Here is a 23,951-nt window from a genome sequence, read left to right on the forward strand (position 1 = left end):
GTTTGCGTTTTCACCACTTGCTGAGTTCGTCTGTTGAGTGTCAGCCTTGGCCGCTCTCACCTGGCAAAGCCTATTCCAGGCTTTTCTGTCTCTCAAACAGTCACCAGTTGGCACAATGGTTAACTTAACAGATTCTACCCATGTCCGAAACTCAATGTAAAAATCAAATTATGACAACTAGAAGTGGATTAGACTTCCAGACAGGTCTCAGACCAGGAGTCTGTGCTCCAAATTCCACACACGGAGCACTATTTCTGTTTTCTTTGTGGATTCCAAATTTCAAAATTTTTTTCAGAGACCTGAATAAAGCCCTGAACTGCTCAAATGTAGTCAAGGAGGGGCCATTACTCGACCTGGCTTGGCATTGTTTTCCACCCCCTTGGAGTGAGCACACTGAAGAGAAAGATTATCACTGGCTGCCTCAAGCAGAGCCTCTTGCTTCTGCAGGCTCCACAGTAATCAGTAACAGATGTGTGGCCAGCGCTGCGAGGTGCATAGCCGCCTCACGCAGGATGCAGCTACAGCCGGCCAGCCAATGGGACGGGGGCTCCCCTAGGTTGTTGAAACAGAAAATATAGTTAAAAACCTATGTTTATCTCGTCACAAAATTATTTCCTTGCTGTAAGGAGCAAAGGCTTGCGGTTAGAGTGGAAACAATTTGGCGATTACTGCGCTTAGACTTGAATTTCAGTTCAATATAGAGAGGACCTCTCCAATGGTTAGGAAGGAAACGGTGCTTGTCTTTTAAAGGAGGGCGCCTCTGCTAATAGAGGTAATCAGGGAGGTTCTGGATGAATTCAGGTTGCTGAAGATTGGTCGGGCAGATTGCTTCACCAGCCAGGTAGAGGAGTAGAGGGGATGACCTCCATGGTTACTGCCAAGCCTGAGTTTCTGTGACTGTGACTGACTGCTGATCTCTTTTTCCTCCTGCTACTCGTCTAAAGGAAAGCCAGGGATGCATTGGTCAGATGTGACACTGTGCCATCCTGCCCCAGTCCCACTTTGTCTCTCTTCTTCCTGGTAAATCCCTTCTGTGCCCCCCTCTCATGCTATCCCCATGTTTTTTTTATATTAATTATTATTATTTTTTTAAAATCCAGCCTCTGTCACCCAGGCTGGAATGCAGTAAACAGCATGATCATAGCTCACTCCAGCCCTGAACTCCTGGGCTCAAATGATCTTCCCACCTCAGCCTCCAGAGTAGCTGGGACTACAGGTATGCACCACCAGGCCTGGCTAAATTTTTTTATTTTTGTAGAATTGGGGTCTTGCTATGTTGTCTAAGCTGGTCTCGATTCGAATTCCTGGCTTCAAGCGATTGTCCTGCCTTGGCCTCCCAAAATGCTGGATTACAGGCGTGAGCCACTGCATTCCACCTAGCCTCATGGTGACCCCATTAACATGGGTACAGTGTGGAATTTCAGCCCTTTTATATTCACTTTCCATTACCGGTCCACATACATTAAACTGCCACACCTATCTGGAATATCTGTAGGGCCAGCATCTAGGGCCTCCTAGCCAACGCTCCTAAATCTCCTAAAGCAATCTGTCCTTCTTCATGATAATATTTGGAGAAGTGGTAGCACTTCATAATTTTCAGTGCTCTGTCATGTTCTTATAACTACCCTGGCATCATCCCCATTGTACAGATGTGCAAACAGAAGTGCAGAGAGCTTGAATGACTTGCCCGATTTTAGAGGAAAAATGAGGGAAGGATGAATAGGAAGAAAACCCATCTCAAAGCAAACGAGGCACAGCCAGTGCTTGCTCTGCTATGGCAGTGGCAGCAGGCCCAGGTCAGGCCAGGCCCAGGTCTCCCAAACTGAGTCTGGTGTTCTTTTCCTGCCAGCAGCGTCATATCTGAGGAGGCTTAGAGTCCTTACTGAACTTTTAATTTAAAAAAAAAAAGCATTATAGTTTCATGCATCTGAATAAATAGAAGCTATTGGTTTTATAGCTTATTTAAAGCATTGAATACGAGGAATAGAATGGCTTTAGTTTGAGGCTCTGATCAAAGCATTTGAAAAGAGAGAGTTGAGCAATCCATGCTGTTAATAGAGCCATGGCCTGTCTTAAACTGTGTGGGAACCTCCCATTATAGCAATCTTTGAATTATTCCTCTGCAAAATGAAGGACTTGAATTTTATAGAAGTAGTTTAGTAGAGTGGGAAAGTCTGGGTATAGGAGACGGGAGGCCTAGTCTGTATTAATTTGGTCTAAAGAGCATTATTACTTAGTTTTGTGACCTTGAGCAAATCATATAACCACCTTTTCTTTAATCACATATCTATAAAATGGGCATGATGACCCACAGGGGCTAATTTGGGAGTCTAAATGAAACCTATGTAAATGCAAGGCAGTATTGCTAAGTACAGTCAGCCCTCTGTATTCATGGGTGCCATATCCATGTATTCCACATCTGTGGATTCGATCAACTGCAGATAGAACATGTTCGGAGGGGCCAGGTGTGGTGGCTTATGCCTGTAATCCTAGCACTCTGGGAGGCCGAGGCAGATTGTTTGCCGAGGAGGATTGTTTGAGTTCAGGAGTTCAAAACCAGCCTGAGCAAGAGCGAGACCCCCATCTCTACTATAAATAGAAAGAAATTAATTGGCCAACTAATATATAGAGAAAAACTTAGCCAGGCATGGTGGCACATGCCCGTAGTCCCAGTTACTCAGGAGGCTGAGACAGAAGGATTGCTTGAGCCCAGGAGTTTGAGGTTGCTTGTGAGCAAGGTTGATGCCATGGCACTCTAATTGGGGCAACACATTGAGACTTTGTCTCAAAAAGAAAAGAAAAGAAAAGAAAAGAAAAGAAAAGAAAAGAAAATATTTGGGGGTAAAAAACTTCCACAAAATTCCAAAAAGTAAAACTTGAATTTGCTGCATGCTGATTACTATGTTGAATCCACGCAAATGAAGTAATGTGTAAGCATCGTATTAGATCTTACAAGCAATCTAGAGATGATTTAAAGCATATGGGAGAATGTGTGTAGGTTACATGCAAGTACCATACAATTTATATGAGGGACTTGAGCATCTGTAGATTTTGGTATCCAAGGGGGTCCTGAAATCAGTCCCCCATGGTTACTGAGGGATGACTGTGTTATAAAAGAAGGATGGAATGTAGATTATAAATTCTTCAGATAATATTTTCAGACCTGATTTTGAGAGTGTGTGTTTAATCATCTGCAAAAAGCTTTTTAACGAGGAAGACTTCTTAGGAGAGAAATAACAAACAATGAAAGCCTAGGAGAAAAGTGTATCCCAGATGTATTATATTATTGTCTCCCTGTGTGAGGTCACCTCACGTGGACTTCTCCCCATTCCCTCGGAATCATTCACTCACAGCCAGAGCTTAGTGACTGTAGAATTTACTGGCGATGTCATGGGGAGACTGAGGAGAGGGTTTACCAATGACTTCAAACTCCAGGGACCTGGGCACCAGTAGCGTTCTCCCTCCCCTATCTCCACATGCACCCTCAGCTGCCTTCCCCTCCTGCGGCTCTGCCCTACCCCAGCCTGGACTCCAGCCTCATCCAGGACAGATGGTCCCTGACTTAGGATAGTCCGACTTACAGTTTTTTGACTTTATGTGTATTCTGTTAAAAGCAATAGACATTCAGGAGAAACCATACTTGGAGCACCCATACACCCATTCTGCTTCTCACTTTCATACAGAATTCAATAAATTACATGAGATATTCAACATTTTATTATAAAATAGGCTCTATGTTAGATGATTTTGCCCAACCATATGCTCACGTAAGTGTACTGAGCATGTTTAAGGTTAAGGTGGGCTTGTCTGATCTGACGTTCAGTAGGTTAGGTGTGTTGAGTACATTTCAGACTTAGTATAGTTTCAGTTTACAGTGAGTTTATATTCAGCTGTAACCCCATTGTAAGTTGAGGAGCATCTGCACTCAGCAATGCATAAACTTAAGGCCACTTGAGGCACAGAACTTGACCTTCTGAGAAGGGACATGACTCCACTGTCATTTGAACATCTTCTTCACCATTTCTGATAAATAAAATTTACCAGAGAACCAAACTCCCCTGGCCAGGAGGGGCTGTGGAGAGACACCCATTTCAGCCCAGCTCTACTTTGATAAGGTTAAATGTAGACGTGTCGGAGGATGATGGGAAGGCTCCAAAGCCTGTGGCCCCAGCCAGGTGACAGCAAGAACACAGATCTTCCCACATATGCGGAGAGAGAGCGAAAGCCACCTTTATATATACATCATGGAAGTCTTTGAAGACTTTCAGGGGTACAGACATAAATAATATAAGAAAAGTTGAGGAAAGCCTCAAAGTCAAATAGAAGGAAGCCGATTCAGCCTCATGGCAGCAGGATAGAAATAGAAATATTGACGAAAGGGTGAAATGACCATTTTTTGTGACCTGAGGTTCTTGTGAACTAGAGGCTGTAGGCACATAACTATTAATAGTTTACAGAGATGCTTAGTGTTTTTCACTGCAGAGAACTTACAACATTCTTGAATGTGAGCAGAGCATGTGATACCTCCTGATTAAACTGTACCTTCTCTTCCCAGTTCTGCTGGTCTTCTCATTTGTGTGAGTCTGAAAACTTGCTGATTCCCCTGTTCTTAACAGACATCTGGGCAGCTGTAAGCAAAGGCCCAAAAGCCCAGGCCTTAAAAAAATTTTTTTTAAAACAGCTTTATTAGTGTGTAATTTAGGAATAGATTTTTCTGCTGCCATGTGATAAAGTTCAGCTGAGAATTGGTGTTAATGTACCTTCCTTAGAACCAAGGTGACTTGGGTCTGTGGTCAAAATTACCAGTATCAGTAAGCTTCAGGTGAGAGGGTCCATTTACATGTAACATATGTAAATGTTTGCTTGATGCCTGAATGAATGAATGAATAAATCATCAGAATCTTAGCTAGCCTTTTCTGTCTTCCATCTTGACACAGAAGATAGAGGATCCATTATTAATGTAGGAGTTCAACATAGTATGTAAATGCAGTTTAGTATTAAATGAGAAGTGTTGCTAACTTAGTTGCTATTTTGTGTCAAGTGATGTATAATAGATTGTTGGGGTGCATATTCCATGCATATTGCCAGGCTAAGGATGTTGGGATGTTTCTTAAACATGCAAGAGTAAACAGGTCTCACCTACAGGAGATAACAAATCATTATGATGTACTGGAGCATTATTCCCTGGGACTCAAAAGCATCTTACCCCTTTTGAATGAAAGCACAGCAAAACCAAGATGACCTAGTATATATCTGGAAGCCTCAGACCAGGGGAGCCTTAGAGAATCGGCTGCCCTTTGTCACCATGTTGCATGGTAGAGGCATGGGGCAGTGTAGTTTGCCTATGGCAGATGGCTTTGAGGTTATATAGGAGACCGAAAAGTGCCCTTATTCTCATATGGTTCATACGGTCTTTTAAAATAAGCTGAACAGTTGTTGCTCTTCCAGCTAGATCAGGACATTCTTCCCCAAGGTGACTGCTGGTTTGCATTTAAATACAAAAGAAGTTTCTCTCCAGGTTTCCTGAGGATCATGGTGAATGTTCAAAGATCAACTTAGCTGCTAACATGATTTTAAATTCAATTATAAGGCTGACGTGGCAGCACCTGAACTGTTCATTCAGCACTTGTTCTCCTTGGCTAACCTGAGCTGGGCTAAAGGCCTTTTTGTGAACCCGTGTAAAAAAAAAAAAAATAAGCAGGATGTTAAGGACATGTATTTGAGCACACTTATGTGGTTTGTGCACAGCTGGACTTGCAAAAGGGCATTTAATAAATATTTCTTATGAGGGTACTTTCTGAAAGAAGAGAGTGAAAGTAATTCTGCCTTGGGGGGCAGAATTTGGGTTGTCTGGATTTGCATAATCATCACCTTGAAAAGGTGTTGCTTTACCCCAATTATAGATCCACGGAAGCTATCTTGTCTGTGTAGGACACAGCCCTGGTGCGATCCCTCAGGGCCCCTGGTGGACATCTGTGGACATCTGGCCTGCAGTAGGGAAGGGCAAGGACAGATGGTGTAGGGAGGAGGGAGGGGGCAGAATGATTACTTGGGCAGGACAGGAAAGGCCACTTGCGAGTAGTGAGGGACCATTTCTTTGGGTTCAGAGTGATCCTCATTTCAGGTTGTTTCTCCGTAAGTCTGAGGTTACCGGGTGCAAGGTGTACATCCCAGCAGCCCCTGAGCCAGGATGTGTGCCTGCCCAGGACAAAGTTAACTGTGACTTTCAGAAGGGTGCAGCCTGTTACCTTGGTGGTGGGTCAGTTTCCGGAGGGTTCTACAACATTGATGTTTTCCAGATGTTCCTCCTCTTCTCCCTTCTCTGGCTATGTCTTCCTCTCTTCATCCTGCTCTTTCAGTGAAATTGAGACAACATTCTGCTAGGGTCTTAGGCATGTTAGAGTCACTCAGCAGGAGGAAGTGATTTAATATCTAGGCCTTATATTAATATTTATAATAGCCTTCACTGCTTGTGAATAGCATAAAAACCCTTTTCTGTTGTTCAAACCCAATACTGAAATAAAACCCAAGAGTATCTTTTACAAAAATTTACTTTTAATGGTGCAGTAGTTAGTAATAATCTATGTAGTACTTATGGTTTTCAAATCACTTTTTGCTTGCATTTCTTTCATCTGTGAAGTAAGTAATACTATTTTTATGGTCATTTTACAGATGAGGAAACGTAGGCACAGAGAGGTTAAATAATTTGCATTAAGGGCATAGAAATAACAGAACATTAATAGCAGAACTGAATGTAAACGGACTCTTTAAATCCCCGTCTTTTGCACGTTCTTGTCACTAAATTTACCATAGTGCTTCTATTATTGCTTTTTGCCCATATAAAATGGACAAATGAGGAAAAAGTAAGCAGCTGGAAAATAAATTTATTAAAAGAATATAACTTTCCTCACAATTTCCAAATGGATCTTTCAGATATGTTATTTGAGGACCTAGTGCCTAAGGTTGGTGGCAAGACAAGTGCCCTACAAAATATCTCCCAAAGACCGGTATATGGGTGGCAGCTCCTGTCCCCACTTCTCCAAAGGGAAAACCAAGGCTCCACAGAGCCAAGGCGGCCTCCTCTCAGCCAACCTAGGAGCCCTGGGCCAGACCCGGGGCAAGATTGCGATCTGTTCTCTCGGCACTGCGGAGTCTTCATTCTTTCAGCATTTCAGAAGCCTGAAAACCTCCCCCTTTGGCTTTTTGGAGGAATCACCCCCGAGTTGTTGCGTGGCGCTAGGAGCGCGGGAGGGACTGGCGCGTGGGGTGACTGCAGAGCAGCTGGCGGGCGGGCTGGGGTCGCCTGGGAGTGCTCGCCCGGGGCTCTCCCGGGAGAGTCGGCGGCCTCGCCTGCTTCTCGGGTGCAAAGGGAGGGGGTGCAGGCGGCCCCACTTTCTTCCAAAGCCCCACCCCACCCCCGCCCCCACGTGTGAAGCTGTGGTCCCTCCAACTCCGTGGAAGTATGCGCGTTACTTTCCCGCAAAACTAACGGACGAGACCCAGCAGTTTTAAAATGCCTGCTTTTGGCACGTGAGACTCCAAGACAGGGAAAGTCCAGTAGGCGTAGACAAAACTAACCTAAAGATGCAGGCGCGTTCCTTCCACCCCGTAAGCATTTATTATTTACGTAAAACCGCAGCGGGCGCTGAGATGAGGCCCTTTCTCTGTATTGCACATTTCGGTGCGTTTGCCGCAGTTTCCCCCTCGGCCCTGCCTCCCGGCGGCCCCCGCCCACCTGCGCCGCCCGCCCGCCCGCCAGGTCGCCGCCGCCCGCCCGGGGGCGGACCCCGCCGCGAGCCCAGACGCGATTCGTCACTCCTGCAGAACTTTCCCCTGAAAATCCCTGCACCGGGGCCGGCCTCCCGCCCGGGGAGGTTTTGGTCCTGGTGGCGTCCCTTCCCTTCATCGCACCCGCGCCCATGTCAGCGGCCGTAGCGCCTGCAGCCCGCTGCCCCGGCACGATGCGCTCGGAAGGCGAGGAGTCCAAGGACGGTACGGTGTCCGCGTCCCTGGGGCGGCCGGCTTCCGCGCGGGGTGCGGGGGAGGCAGCGGCCGCACGGCACGGACGCGGCCGGACTGCGGAGTGGGCGGCGGGCACTCTGTGCGCCCTGCGCCCTCGCAGCGCGGCCCGGCCGGGCTCCCTTCCCGCCCCGCGGCCGTGCGGACGGGACGGAGGACAGGGGCTGGGAAGAGTCCGACGTGCCTCGGCCGGCCCCACTCCAGGCTGCTTTTCAGCCTTCTGTGCGCACGGGGGAGCCCCGCTTTGACTCGAGAGTGCAGAATGCGCCCGGAAAAGGGCTGCCTGCCCGCGCCGGGACGGCCGAAAGCCCGGTCTCCTGGGGCGGCCCTCAGCGTCGGGGGTCCCTGGAAAAGGGGTGTCAGAAAATGGGAGACGCCGGCGTTTCCGGCTGAAAGGGGAAGCAGAGTGAGGGGCAGAAGTGAAAGATCTTTATTTGGGGAGTCGGTTGGGTTTTCCTCCTGAAGATTGCTAGCTTTTCAGCAGCGAGTTCATTTTGTTGGGGGCTGAAGGATGTGGGGGGGGGCCTTGGGTGGTTTGAAACTGAGGAGAGTTTGTCTCTAACTTTGCAAAAGCAAAAGGTTTCATTTACTCCTAACAGACGGGTGACAGGGCTGGAAGAGCTCCAACCAAAACACAGTTACGCGCTGGTGTTAGTTCGGGGGGTTTATTTGCCTGTGAGCGTTTGCATGCTTTGTTCCCTGAAACTCTCCGCGCACAAAAGTCCTCTTGTGAAGGGGGAGCGGGACAGGAGTGGAGGTGGTTGGGGGAAATTAGAGAGTAAGAGGGGAGAATGTTAGAAACTGTGGGATTCCTTTTCTTGTCAAGTTGCCTCCTGGGAAACTGGTGGATTTCAGGTCGATCATAGCGGCCGTGGCAGCAGGAGCACCATTATTTCTCCATGTGGTAGACAGTTAGGAAGAGCCCTTGAAACTTGTCCTCTTCCGTCTTCTACTGAGTCCCCTCCCAAAGTAAAGCTCTTTGTTTCAAAACATCGCCTCTGTGAGCTGACGTTTGTCTTACTATGCTGTGCGAAGGAAAGAGTAAAAAGGAGGCTTGTTTAATGGGAATATGGGGCTGTCACGAATGAAAAATGACAGCCAGGAGCGTTGTTTTTAAGCTTGATGTGGAGCTTTGGGGGATTAGTGTTTCCTTGCTGTGGCCTCTGTTCTGATAGAGCTACGTGCTGATGGATGCTTTGCTTTTCTAAGTCTTTCTAAGAGCAATTTATTGAAAGTCAAAAGTAGTCAAAGGCAAATAGAAGGCAAATAGGGACCAAGGCGAGAGAATCCAAGGGTGAACTTTTGTATGACTTACAAATAGCACTTACGTTGGCATCCTTCCCCCCACCCCACCCCACCCCCACCCCTGTGTGTTTTCTCTCTCTTTTGAGAAAAAGGGAGTGGGGAGAAAGTGGAAAAACAGCTTCCCAAAGTATGTATTATACCTTCCTCTAGCAACAGCCATGATCTTCTCTCCTGTGCTCTCTGGTTGCAAGTGCAGAAGCAGCCTGCAAACTCCAGTGTGAAGAGGTTCAGAGCCCCCTTCTGCCTGTTCCGAGCCTTCCCTACACCTCCCATTATTTGCATTCTGCGGATCTGCCACAAATGGTCTGGACTTGCTGCTTTTTAAAGAAAGCCCAGATGTTTCTTTTAAAATGACCTGAGGTGCTAGAGTTTTACATTGATAGCAATTAGGGTAAGATATTGAATAACTCTGAGGGAGATTAAGCAAATACTTTATTAACCAGATAGAATCATTGTAGCTTCTGCCAGGAAATAAAGGGTGAGCGACTGTGTGTTTTGTGTGTGTGTGTCCTGGGTAGCTCCTGCAGGGCTGGTTATTAGCTGTGATCTAGAACCCTCCGTGTAGGTGCTGCCACTCAGTTAGACATGAAGGGAGCTATGCCGTGTAAAGAAGTCAGTTACCTTACTTCTCTATCCTTAGTCATCTTTCCCCTCTTCCGCTTACAGTTAGCTTTTCTTTTTTTCTTCTGGTGGACTTATCCCATTTAGTGTGAGATCACCATGAGCTCTTCACAGTGTCTGTATTGCAAGAAAATTGCCTTTGGATGCTTTATGCATGATTTGCTGTAATGGGAGATACTTTTAGGTCATTATTCTGAACTGCAGTGAGAGACTAGTATACTTTGTTTGGGACTGAATCTGAAAAAAATATCAAGTCAGACTCAGAAGCCCTTGGAGGCCAACATATTTGTGTATATGCGTGAAAGTAGAAGCAAATGACTGGGGATATTGTTAAGCCATCATAGCTTAGAACGTACTTGACTCCGTGCCAGGGGTGCTGAACCTCCGCCCCCAGCCTATAGCCACCTCCTAAATAACTGATTCCATTTTGCCTGCTTACCAATGAATAGGTGATTGTGCTTGGGTATTGAGCAGAGAAAAATAATCCAGGCCTTGCTCTATTAAAAACTGAATGAGTTTAAGATATCCAGACATAAATGAATAGGAAAGCAAGGAAAATGAAGGAAGAAACTCGCTTTATTAACAAGGGGGATACCATTGAGAAGAGTATTTCAGCAGTTTCTGGTGGACGGGGACTTCCTGAGGAGATAGGCTGACAGCCACATATTTGGCATTCAGTTGCTTCCTGTTGAGTAAATTGCTTAATTATGAAGTAGTAAAAGTGAGTGGCAGTTGAGATCTCTGAGGATCTTTCCAGTGCTGAGCATCAAGGCATCCAGGGTTGCTTGCCCTGGTTATTGCAGCTTTAGTTCTAGAAATTGAGAAAGCCATTGTCGGGGTAGGGGTGTCACTTTGTGAGGACTTGGAAAAGAGTGAGGCTGAGTAGTGAGTGAGTTCAGCTTCCTCCTCCATTGCCCATAATAGCTGTTTCTTTGCCACCACCTCACCCAGTTCTCTCATGCCTCACCAGGCCTGCTATTTCACAAAGAAAACAGTAGCCATTAGACAACTCTTAACTTCCTGCTCCCAGACTGCCAGACTCACCTTCATCCACACCCATCCTCTCGGTGCAGTCCTACCGCAGAGTGCCACTCCTTCCATCTGGGGCGTCTCCTACACTGGTCGATCCATGTCTTTCCTGGCTCCTTCCCTTCTGCACATAGGTGAGCCCAGGCTCCCCATTCCAGGGCATTGGCACCTGGTGATACTTCTGCCCCAGGTCTCCTCCTGTCCACTGGACCTCCTTTTCTTGGTCATCCTCAGAGAGGATTTTTCTGAACCCCTACCCTAAACTCAGATACCCTGTCACCCTCTCTGGCAGCCCCTATTCCTTTCCTTGTTGGCACTCACCACACTGTCTAACATCTCTTCTTCTTTTAGACCAGAGTTCTCCAAGGAAAGACCATGTCTGGTTTATTTCCCACTATATCTGCAGGACCTGTGCAGTAACAGGTGCTCGTTTAAATAGTGTGGATTGAATGAATGAGTGGTCTCCATTCTTTAAACTTAATCCTTGGCACTTTGTCCAATTTTGGGTATTGCTTATCTCTCCTTTAAAATGAGCTTTAAAAGCAAAACAAACTTTTGCATCGTTCCTCTTTGCTTACTCTTTGTCATCCCTCGTCCTACTGAGGTCTTTCCCCCTACACCAAAAATCGCATTTGCCAAAATCACCAGTGACTTCCCAGGTGCTAAAATCATCAGTGACCCTGCATTCATATTTTTTTTTTATCTCAATCTCTTGATCTTACCTTTTTTTTTTTTTTTTTTTATTGCATTTGACACTAAGAGACCAGATTCCCCACAATTTTAAAGTTCTTCCTGGGTTCCTCTGACTGTACTCTCCCACTCTCTTTTCTTTTTCTAGCTGTTTCATTTTAATCTCCTGGACCTCTAGGCTGTGCCTTTCTAGGAACTACCTGCACAACCAGCCTCCTCGTACACATCATGCTTTGACATCATGCTTTTTGAATGTCTCACAGGCATCTTAAATTCAGCAGGTCTAAACTGAGCCCATCCTTTTGTGCCATCCACCAGTCTGATTCTCTTCTGTATTCTCACCATCATCCCCCTTTGTTTGGCGTCCAAACTATATACCTGGACTACATACCTGGATGTTGTCCTTAATTTGCCCTGTCCTTATTCTTCTACTTCCAGTTGTTCACCAAGACCTGGCATTATCTATTGAATGCACCTCCTTCTCTTCATCTCCTCTGTCCCTACCTTGGTCCAGGATCTCAGCATTTGTACCGTAATTGTACAACCACATCTGTCATCAGGGCTCTTGGTTGCAAGAAATAGAATTTTAAATTTATTGGAGGGATGTTGGGTATTTCACACATCCACTAAAAGGCTAGAAAACTAGCCTCTGAAAATGCATCAGGAAATACAGCCAAGGACCCAAGACCCATCTGGTTAGGACCTCACCACTGCCTGCCTCCAATGCTTCTGTAGGTTTCAGTTCTGTCACTGCTGGGACTCCAGATGTGGCTGAATAATTTGTTCATCCTTAACACATAAAATCTCAGACATAAGTTGCTGTGGGAGAAAGAATTTCCAGCTCCAGCTTTGGTCGTGGGAGATAGGCATCTGCCTCCTATAACCACTTGCAAATGGGAGCTTCTCCCAAATAGAAAGGGAGTTCTATCATGGGTCTCACAACAACAAATATCTGTGACACCACTTGACTGGCCTGTCCAACCCTGGTGTTGCCTTATTTATTTACTTCCTCATTTCCTCTGCAAATGCTGTTTCCCTTGTTAGGATCACTCTCTTGCCCTTTCTCCAGTGGGTAATATCTCCAACCAAACACATTTTGGGGGAGATGCTTTTTCAGGGCATTACTGTAGCTCCCTATACTTCCCTCAGTTGTAGCGTGTTTTCACCCTGTGTTAGGGTTACTCGTTTTTCGTTTGCCTCTATTTCATTATGAACTTTTCGACAGCAAGGTCTGTGGATTTTTTTTCCCCTGAAGCCCCAGGGCCAGACCTAAGACCTCTCATCCGGGAGGGCCTTATAAAACCTTATGAAATTAATTAATTAATTTTAATTTTACATGATTTGTTGAAACATGATATGTTGAAACTTTTTAGAGCACTGCTTAGAAGTTGTCTGGCCTCACTTTATAGGAATAGTGCTTTTCCAAACCTATTTAGGGTTTCTGAAATTTTCCACTAAAGTACTGTTAATAGCAGAGGCAAAACAAGCATGTGTCTTTGATCACTGGGGTCAGGGCCCAGAGTGGCTTGCCAGCGTCTCAAATTTCCTTGAAGACTGAAGAAGCAGTATTGAAACTGAAATGTATTGAGCTCTTCCATATGCCAGACACGGTGGAAGGCACCTTTTTGTATGTATTATCTCATTTAATACCTGTATAATAACTCGTTGTGTCCATTCTACCTAATAACTAAGAAAACTGATATTCTCAGAAGTTAAAAATTGTACCCTAAAGTCATAAAGCTAGGAACGATGGAATTAGGATTTGAACTGAGGCCAACTAACTATAGAGCCTGTGCTTTTAACCCTCATGCAGTACTTCCAGTACAGCCAAAAGCTGCCCTCCCCCTTCCTAAAGTAAACGTGGTATGCACGAAGATGCTTTGTGTGTTCTGAGTTTGCTTGTGCCCCAGTTTGGAAAGCCAGGAGTGGAGAGACCGTGTGTCTTGTAGGAGAAAGAGGAGCCAGGCCCTGGCTCTGCAGCTGCCCAGAAGCACAGGCAGGAATTCTCCAGTGCATCCTTCTAGCCCCTAGAAGATCTAGGAGTCCTGCAGGGCTGGGTAGGAGGTGCCTGGAGCCCACTGAAGTGAGAGGTGCCCAAGCACCTGTGGGAAAAGGGAAGGACCTCACTTCCTTCCAGTGGCCAGCCTGAGAATGGAGAACACAGACCCTCCCCCGGTCGGTGACAGGGGACAAGGTTCAGTGCCCTGTGTGTTCTGTTAGAACAAATGGGCTACTTTGCAGCATCTGCTAAGTTTCAAGTTGCTTTAAAATCTACAAGATGTGTGTGCACACCTGAGTGACTCTCAGCGTAATGGTATTCCACTTGGTCAATCTGTCATATCTCCTGGTGATAACATTTGAATGCTTTGGGAATTATGCATAGGCATTTGTACTCTCAATTGTAGCCCTCCTTGGTTTAAATACCATTTAACAGGAGCTTAACCAGTTTCTCAGTACTTCTGCAGTGGTTTCTTTGGGCTACAGGTCACCTACAGTCTATCTCACTGTAGTCTGCCATACCTAGGGTTCCCAATTCCCCAGTGGGTTGATCAGGAAGCTCATTTTGATCGGTCAGCTTGCCAGTCGAGTGACTGAGGTCAGCGTAGTGCCAGGACAGCGGTACGCCTGAGGCCTGCCCCACAAGGGCACCGTGCCAGCAGGCATCCTGGCAGAACCTTCTGGGCCTCAGGCTCAGCCTCAGCCCCCTCCCTCCACCCCACCCCCAGGTGATTGTAACTCTCTGCAGGAAAGGAAAAGTAGAGATTTCCCCTAGAAAGAAAGGAAGAATGGGACCAATACCTGCCCGAGTATCGTAGAGGATAAAAGTTCAGTTGTTCCATGGTGGTGACTGATATCATCTTCTATAATAAAGAATCCCAGAGAACGCTGTGTAGTGTTCTCAGTGTTTTAACCTCACGTGCTGTGGCAGCTTGTATGACATCATTCATTGCTAAGCATTACTTTACCAGTTTTCTTCTCTGTGCCCTCCTTTCCTCGCCCCTTGCTTTGCAGAGGGAATGAGGAGGAAGGGAGGTTAAAGCTGATGACAGCACTTGGTGCGGCTGACCTTGATGTCATACATAATGTAAAAGGTACTGCATATGCTCTCAAACACCGGGCCCTGGTGTGATTATCTGTTCCTTTTATGTGGTCATTAGCCTTGGAGTGTGGTGTGCTGACGAGGACTAAAAGTGGAAAATCCATTTCAAGATCTGTCATACTTTCTCCTGTGTAGTGGACATCACTTGATAACTTGGCATTGCCTGACACCTCCAGCTCTGTAAACTTAAATACGTTGGGGCCTTTTCTTCCTCACTTCTGAAATTTTCATCAGACTGCGTATGCATCATATTCATTTCTTGCCCCTAAATTGTGATGCCATTGAACAGTCAGGATTACATGGATGATTAAATTTCCTGATCCCGGCTGTTGGTAATCCAGGAAGAAGCCAAAAAGTGTGTGGGTGAAAGGAGGGCCAGAAAAATCTCAGGACCCAATGATTTAATTTCAAAATAATGCAGAGTCGCTGGATTTGCCACAAACCATTTATTTATCAACATTTTGTCTTTTTACTAACCACTTGGAAATTGGTGAGATGAGCATGGTTGTATACCTCTCTTCATTTCAGGGATTGTTCTTAAAAATATAGTGTACACTGAATTAAAACCAAATCATATGTATATCTTTAATGTTTAAAGAAGGCCTACAGTGAGAAGTCTTTTGTAATTAAAATTATTACCCCCTGCAAATACACATAGAATCACTGTGGTTTAGAGTTAAAAGCAACTTTGCAGATGTTTTTGTCTAACCTCTTCACTTAGAGGCACTGAGGCCTAGCAAGATGATTACCAGACCCTTTCTACCCTCTTTAGTGAGTCGTTTGCAAGCAAGGATTTTTGCAAACACAGGTTTTAGCTTTCTGGATTTTTTTTTTTTTTTTTGTAAGATCTTCTTGAAGCAGGACAGACCAAATCTGTTTGTATAGGTGCCATTCACTACCTTTCGGGGGAATTTATGAAACCTAAATGGAATATTTGAACAAATGGAGATTTCCTATTTCACATTCTTTTACGTTTAACTCAGGAGAGTAAAAGATGAGGCACTGTGAAATATAATTTAGCTCTGCAAGTAGATCCAATTAGATCCTGAGTTTTGAAGGTGGTAGACCAAGTGAGAGGGAGATAAACAGTGAGCTCACTTGTTTTCATTCCTTTGAGAGAATCATTCAGGAAAAATTAGCTGTCGAGGGTGCTGGTTGGGTGGGCGCGTTCTTACTTGGGAGGTGTGCCCATGCGTGGGTGGGAGTGGAGCTGGTGCTCTGGCGTGGACGTGCTGTTGCAGGAGTAGGTGTGCACCCCGCAGGCTCACCGGCCCTGGAGCCCACCGCAGCAGCGGGCCTGGCATCTGCGAGTCAGACACCTCCTTGTTTGGGAAGCAGCTGTGGTGCTGTAGCCCACTGCTCCCCTGACCTCTGAAAGACCAATCGCTTAAACCTTGTTCTCAGGGCTGCAATAGGCTCCTGGCACCTTAATACCAAGAGACTGTCAAGAAGAGAATAAGCAATTCATGAACTTCCCTTCCAGTTTAACGTGTCGTTTATGCTTGATGCCAGCTCAGCCGGCTCTGGTGCGTGCGTTCACGTGGCCCACTCAGTGAGGCTGAGGAGCTGGGGACCAGAGGTGTCCCTAGAAGCACAGGCCCTTCTGCCTTCTGTGGACAGTCCAGTAGACTCCTGCTTCCGGGTAACAGCCCGTCTCCCTTGCCCACTGCTGCCTTCCCCGGGCCTCAGATATTCACAGCAACAAATGTGAACTAAGCCAGTGCCTCTGTGCAGGCCCGTGGAGGCAGAGATGTGTGTGTGTGCATGACGCTGCCCTTGGAGAACTTCTGGTTCAGGGCAACACACAGGGCGCATTTGCATTCATGGGGCAGAAATACGTGATGGGAGCCTAGGATCAGACGTTGGACCCACTGAGAGATTACTCACTAAAAGTCACGATGGGCAGCGGTGACTTCACAGACCAGTGGCTTGTACTTCAGGTAGGTCCCTTAAGCAAGTGGAGAGGAAAAGAAGAAAGTCTGACAGACAGGGAACTCGCACGTGCTGTGTGCTGGGATCAGGACGTTTCCAGAAGTGTGGGGTGCAGGGTTCCTAGCAGCACATGGGGCCAGAGGAGAAGCGAGGCTTCCCTGGGGTCTCTATAGGTGACAGGCAAAGCACTGGGAGGCAGGGGACTGGCTCTGCTTTTGACTTTGCCCCTGGTTGTCCGTGCGGCCTTCAAGAGCTACTTAATCCCTCTGAACTTCCGTTTCCTCATTAGAAAAGGGGGAACCTTGGTGTTAGACTAAAGCGTGCCCCAGATACATTCTAGGAAGGAAACGAGATGAAAGACGGCAGATGCAAAGTAGTGTTGTAGGAATACCAAGCTGGCAAGAACCATGAGTTGGTCTGGAGGACAAGACCGAGCCTGTGTTTAGGAGCCTGGGCAAGAACGCGTGTGACTGTCCAGTCACAAGGGGACAGCTGATTCCCCTTAGGTGATCTCTGAGGAAAAGACTATAGAGAAAGGAGATTTAGCCTCTGAGAGCACCGACTTTTATAGGCAAAAGAGGTGGATGGAACCAGTAAAGGAAACAGAAATGGAGCAGCTCAAGAGGCAAAAAGGAACAGGGGGAGGACAGGGCTTTAGAAGCGGGGAGACTAGAGGCGCATGGAGGCAGTGGTCAGCCCCATCTGTGGAGAAACGTGGAGAAGACCGAGCTGCCTCCTTCTGGGGCAGCCTGGGCTCAGCTAAAGCTGGGAGGTTGGGTTTGAGGAGCTCATTCTCTAAGGGATGGGAACACATCATGGGTGTTCATTCAGTATTTAGTGGGTGCTGAGTAGGGGAATGGGAGAAGGCAGGTGGGGCCCAGGGGGTGAGCGCTTTGCTGTGAGCAGGTGCCTGAGTCTCCCGAGAGCTGCCCACCCTCTCCATGTCTGTGCTTTCCAAGTCCTGGCTGCCAGCAGATTCCTTTCCTGATCACCTTTTCATCACCTCTGGCCAGCGATTAGAAGAGCCTTGCCTGCAGGCCTCGCCCTGTGGAGTCACGCGAAATAAGCACTGGTGCATGAGGGTCACAAGTGAATGTAGGCAGGACATTTAATTCAGCTTAAAAAGAAAGAAAAAAATTGTTTTCCTGCATACTCACAGCTCTCTGACACCAGATGTGGGAGAGTTTTCCCCACGCTGACTAATTTTCCAATTCTTGGCAGACATTGACTGGGTATCCTATAATTTAACTCAATTGTGACACTAACCGCCCCGAGTTAGGGCAGGCCCCGCAGGTTAAAGGCTTAGTCCTGCAAGACTGTTCCCGCTTCAGATACCAATTTTGCAAGTCCAGGCTACCTGTATTTTTGACCAACTGGCTGTACATTGGAGACCCCCTCCTCGAGATTAATGACCCCCTCCCATGACCCCCTCCTCGGGATTAATAATTTTCTAGAACAGCTCACAAAACTCAGGGAAACATTTACTGGTTTATTATAAAGGATGTAGGCCAGGTGTGGTGGCTTATACCTGTATGTAATACCAGCACTTTGGGTGGCCAAGGCAGGAGGATTCCTTGAGGCCAGGAATTCAAGACCAACCTGACAAACATAACAAGACCTCATTGCTACAAAAAATTGGAAAAACTGGCTGAGTGTGGTGCACACACCTGTAGTCCCAGCTACTCAGGAGGCTGAGGCAGGAAGATTGCTTGAGCCCAGGAGTTCAAGGCTGCAGTGAGCTGTGATCATGTCACTGCATTCCAGCATGGCAACAGAGTGAGACCCTGTCTTGAATAAATGAATGAATCCCAGGAAGAGCTAAAGATGAGAGATGCATAGAATAAGGTCTGGCGGAGGGCCGAGAGCTTCCATGCAGCCTCCTAGCACCTCCATGCGGGATCAGATCGTTGGCCATTAGAGATGGAACCCAATCTCCAGCCCCTCTCCACTGCCCAGAATTGGGGGGCTGAAAGCTTGACCCCTCTAATCACCTGGTGGGTTCCTCTGGTAACAGTCCCCATTCTGGTTTCTGAGTCACCCGACTAATATAAACTCAGGTAAAATTGGAAGGGACTTATTATGAATAACAGGACACCCCTCTCACACCTATCACTCAGGAAATTCCAAGGATTTTAGGAATTCTGTGCCAGGAATTGGTACAGGAATTGGGGACCAAGACCAAATATTGTAACAAAAGATGTACCTGTTGCTGTTATCATTTAGGAAATTACAAGGGTTTTAGGAGCTCTGGCCAGGAGCCATGGACAAAGACCAAATACATATTTCTTTCTTTCCTTTCTTTTTTTTTTTTTTTTTTTTTTAGAAACAGGGTCTCATTCTGTTACCCAGGCTGGAGTGCAGTGGCATGATCATAGCTCACGGCAGCCTAAAACTCCTGGGCTCAAGTGATCCTCCTACCTCAGCCTCCCGAGTAGCTGGGACTACAGGCACATGCCACCATGCCTGGCTAATTTTTTTAAAAAAATTTTTTGTAGAGATGGGGTCTTGCTATGTTGCCCAGGCTGGTTTCAAACTCTTAGCCTCAAGCAATCCTCCTGCCTTAGCCTCCCAAAGTGCTGGGAGTATAGGCTTGAGCCATCACACCCAGCCTATTTCTCATCATATCACAATACCACACACAGTTCTTCATACTAGGGAAAAAAGCTTTGGCTTTCACTGAGTTCACTGAGAATCAGAGAACTTTTCTCTCTTCCCTTTCACCTTCACTTCCTTTATCTTCATGTTTTCTCTTCTGCTTATGTTACAGAAAACCACTGATGCTTCTTCTAGGGGTAACCTAGATTTGGCATATAATCTGGAACTCTTCGGACTTTAGTCTTATACATATTAAATAGAATTTGGGCCATACTAGTAAGCTGAGCCATTCTGAGAAATTTTATTTTATTTCTTTTTTTCTTTCTTTCTTTTTTTTTTTTTTCTGTCTAGGTATCTATGACTTTCTGAAATTCTGAGAAATTTTAAATTTCTCCTAAAGTGGTAAGCAGCTGTTACACCAGCAGAAATATGCCCGATGTCTTGTCCCTTGTAAGAACCAATGAGATAATGTTTGTGTAAAGCCCAGTGCTCAGACAGCTTCACTCGGGAGGTGTGGTATAAACAAGGAGGTTTATAATCACACTCCAAGACAGGACCCTGCCCGGGCCTGCCTGTTCACTCGACTAAGAAGTCCTCATTTCACATTCTCTAAAAGGCAGCCAAGAAGAGTGGCCTTGCCCCAAAAAACGTTTGCCTCCTATAAAGTTATTTGATAAAAGTAAATATTAGTGCATTGAGTGTTCTCCTATGTTTAAGCACCCTTAAAGGGGTGAAGATGAGACCTGTTATGGACTATCTGGAATGAAAATGCACCCCTCCTCGGTGTCACAAGTCTAAATATTGGACTCAGAGTCTTAAGAGTAAATGATTAAAGAAGGAGTCTCTCGGGAGAGTTTCCTAGGAAGTAGAATTCAGGGGTGTGCAGCACCTGCCGAAGGGAGGGAAGGAAATATTGGGGAACCAGAGCAGTGAAGGAAGTCCAGGGAGTGGCCACTGGCAGATGCCAGAGTTTCAAGGGCGCCGTGAGGAAGAAATAGTGAGTGGTGGGCGCCACAGGGTGGGCTCCAGGCCTGAAGCGGAGCCTCCAAGGGAAGAAGTCGGAGTGTGGAGAGACAGCAGGGGCGGACAGAGGAAACAACTCCAAAAATTAAAAAAAAATAAATAAATGAAAAGTAACTTGTGCAAAACTCACGAGGTGAGCAGCAGTAGAACAAGGCAGAGACCACCGTGACCGAGTTTGCTCACTTTGGTTTTGCAGTTAACAGGAGGTCCATGGGGTGCTGCTCTCCCAAGTACTGGCCACACTTGGAGCCGAGGAGCGGTGGGGTGTGGAGGACACAGAAGCGTGGGGTTCCCGCGGGCAGGATCCGTGCGCCCGCCCGAGCAAGCCACGCTGCTGCTCTTCCCGCCGCCAGACCTGGGTGGGCAGCAGCTGGGCTGTGCTGTGTGGGCTTGGATTTCTAGTCACTTTCTTTTTATTATTATTATTATTTTTTTCTTTCTTTCTTTTTTAATGGAGGCAAGAAGGAATCTAGTCACTTTCTTACTGGGTTATCAACATGATTTCCTCACAGAAGCTGGCCCTCAGCAGAGGATGGAATTGGACAGGCAGCGGTGCCAGCCTGTGGGAATCGTCTCAGAGCCGCCTGCTTGTCGCGCTGCGGGTTTTCTGGGTGGCGAGTGGAGTGGAGCGTGGCCTTGGGAGGGACAGGGCCATCGCCCTCTCCCAGGGAGGCCATGCCTAGCTTGGGGCGCAGGGGTGGGCAGGGGGGGAACAAACGCCCTCACGCACAAGTCTGATGGTTAAGCAGGCTGGCTGAGGGATTTCAGGCAGAGGGGTTTTTTTTTTATGGGTAGAGGTGGTTTAAATTATTTGGCTCACTTGACCATAGCTCAGACTTGATGATCAAGCTGATAACCCCAGAGGTACAGGAGAGATTACTTGACATTCCTGTCCCTGCCACCGATGCTGGCTTGCTGTGGGGTTGCCCCTCCGTGTGGCTGGGGAAGGGTGTGGGGGAGGGGAGGCGTTGCTTGTGCTTCTCAGCTGTGCAACTTCAGCTGGCTTGTTTCAACACGAGTTAGGGGTTAATCAGGTAAATTATAATTGCTGCTGGGCGAGGCAACCTCGCTGAAGCCTGACACAGCCCTCACGGTTGCTGAGGAAAGAGTCCCTCTTGCAATCCTTAATTGTTTTCCTTTCTTTCCCAAAGATGGGTTCTTAAGGTAACATTATGATTAATAGACCAGGTGATAGAGTGTGCATTCCTGACCTGTGTCTGTCCCCTGCATCCCTGTTGCTTTAAAATTCTAAGGCGACCCTTCCTTTAAAAGGTAATTGGACCAAATGAATTAGGAAAAAAGGAATAAATAGATTTGTTGTTGTTGTTGTTTAGTTCCTTGAGTCATTCTACAAATCTTAGGCATTTTTGTAAATGGAAAGTGGAATGTCAATTGGACTATTTAGCCACAGACGATGGAAGTGGGAGAACTATTATATTTGCGAGTGGTGCTTCAATAGGTCAAAACATACAAGCAGAGTAGTCTCAGAGTAGTATTATCTGTTGCTTTCTTTTTTTTTTTTTTATGGTACCATCTATCCCTATTTTATGAAATAGTTGAACTTGTTTTCCTTGTATATCTTTTAGAGTTTCAGTTAGCCAGATTTTTTTTTTTAAATGTTTGGTGCTGTTTTTTATTCTATGAATGACTCAATTGACTAAATGTAGGCAGTTACTAAACTGGGCAGTTTGTTGCCATCAGCATGCCTCGCACAGGAAGTGTTCAGTATAGATATGACCAACCAGTTTCCAGGCTTAAAAATAAAGTGGGGGATTTCTGGGCAGAATGGGTCTTTGTCACTCATTTCAACATGTCTGATGAGTATTAAAGTTCAAAGCCAACCGCTTTGCATTCTCATTTCTTTCCAGGCCCTCGCTTCACCTGACATTTTCTATTATACAGATTGAAACTTATTTCACGATCTTGGCATTTTGTTGGTTTTTAAAAAATGAAATAAGAGGATATTTGAATAGTTGTGAGAATCAGCTACTGTCAGTATTCTCTCCTTGTGCCCTCTTTTAATTTTTGCTCTTTTAAAATCATTACCTGCCCCCACTTCGGTAGGTAATGGAAAAATAATTACCCTTGCCTATGAAACAGCTTAAATTAAAAGTAGCAATCATGTGCTGGGTACACTGTATGACTTGTCTCCTTGTATCTAAGGCCCACTTGAAGTAGCATTTTTTTTCTTAAAGTTACTTCCCATCAATCTAATGATTCTTAGATTTCTTTTGTCAGGTAGCCTCTTAGCAACTCAGGAAGAATCACACTATTTTGACAGGTACTAAAAGATTTTTTGGCATCTGGTTGCCTACAACTATTGTTTCAGGACTTTAAAAGTAAGTTCATATTTTATTGTTTCTTGTTGTCTCCCTAAACAATGTCATTTCACCTTTCCTAAGTTAAAAAATATGTTTTTCTCCTTGCTTTCTTACACCTGTTCTAAGCAGCATTTTTTATGTGTCTCAGGATTTAAGAAGGCTTGCCACCACAATTGTAGAAATGCTAGATTAAATTAGACACAACATTTATTAGATGAGAGTGTCTTTAACAAGAATGACAACAAAAGTGTTTCTGTTTTTGAATCCTTAATCTGTGCACATGTTAATGTCAGAGCCTCTGTTTGTTTTTCAAATAAAAGACTGTGCCAGGGAAAGATGATTTAAAATACAAAATGCATGCAAATATTTTTGCTTTGAGTTAAGGTAAAGTCAGTAATGATTCTTTGGGACACATCCAGGCTTCATCTGCCAAATTTAGAAATAAATCATTAAGAAACAGGTTCTGGCTGTTGTCCTCGGGCAGGACGTGGCTGTGACCCTGAAGTGCATGTGCTCCTGAGTTCCCCATTGTTGGCACCTCTTTTTTCATGACTGAGGCAGGGCAGAGTAGTAGCCTCTGCTGTGCTTTGGAGTAGAGCTTGATAAAAATCTGGCTTTTTGAAAATACAGGAATCCTGTTCCCCGAATATCTTATACCTGTTCTAATGGGATGCTTTCAGAAAAAAAAAAAGCCACACTTTTATTGAGTAAAATGAGTCCCTGCTCTGAAATTTTAATTTCCTTTAGCTTTGTAGTGATCAAGACTCTTGGACCTAAAAGTGCCTGGTACGACTCTTCTAGTTTTTATCATGATAAGCACATTGCAGGCAAACAGAAAATGCCTGATAACCAGTGGAGTGTTGAGCATGGGCGTATGGTCCAGAGTGTACATTTTTTTCTTTTTTCGAGACAGAGTCTTGCTTTATTGTCCAGGCCAGAGCATAATGGCGCAGTCACAGGTCATTGTAACCTCGAACTCCAGGGCTCAAGTGAATCCTCCCACCTCAGCCTCCCGAGTAGCTGGGATTATGGGAGTGTGCCACCATGCACGACTAATTTTTGGTTTTTGATTTTTTTGTAGAGATGAGATCTCACTATGTTGTCCAGGCTGGTCTCCAACTCCTGGCCTCAAGCAGTCCTCCTGCCTCAGCCTCCCAAAGTGCTGGGATTATAGGCGTGAACAACTGCACCCAGCCCAGAGTGTAAAATATTTTGCAGAATTAAAATGTCCTGTGGTTTTCATGAGATTCACATTGATACTTATTGTGCCTCTGACCTCATTGTCTGGTTTTTAGGTACGGGAGGGTGTGGTACTC

At 45.9% G+C, this 23,951-nt stretch overlaps 1 protein-coding gene across 3 annotated transcripts in view; it reads left to right on the top strand.

The window, feature by feature from the left end:
* Nucleotides 1–23,951, top strand: part of TNFAIP8 (TNF alpha induced protein 8) — a 123,845-nt gene that overhangs the window by 76,640 nt on the left and 23,254 nt on the right. Inside the window, exon 1 of one of the 3 annotated variants that reach the window (XM_020290205.2) lies at nt 7,784–7,992. The exons of the other annotated variants lie outside the window; for them this stretch is intronic. Coding sequence (XP_020145794.1) covers nt 7,920–7,992 — 73 coding nt within the window. The 5' untranslated portion in view covers nt 7,784–7,919. Of the gene's footprint in view, nt 1–7,783; nt 7,993–23,951 lie in introns of those variants that run through there. 3 annotated transcript variants of the gene reach the window in all.

Source organism: Microcebus murinus, chromosome 11 (genome assembly GCF_040939455.1).
Source record: "Microcebus murinus isolate Inina chromosome 11, M.murinus_Inina_mat1.0, whole genome shotgun sequence".
In the NCBI taxonomy this organism is placed as follows: domain Eukaryota; kingdom Metazoa; phylum Chordata; class Mammalia; order Primates; family Cheirogaleidae; genus Microcebus; species Microcebus murinus.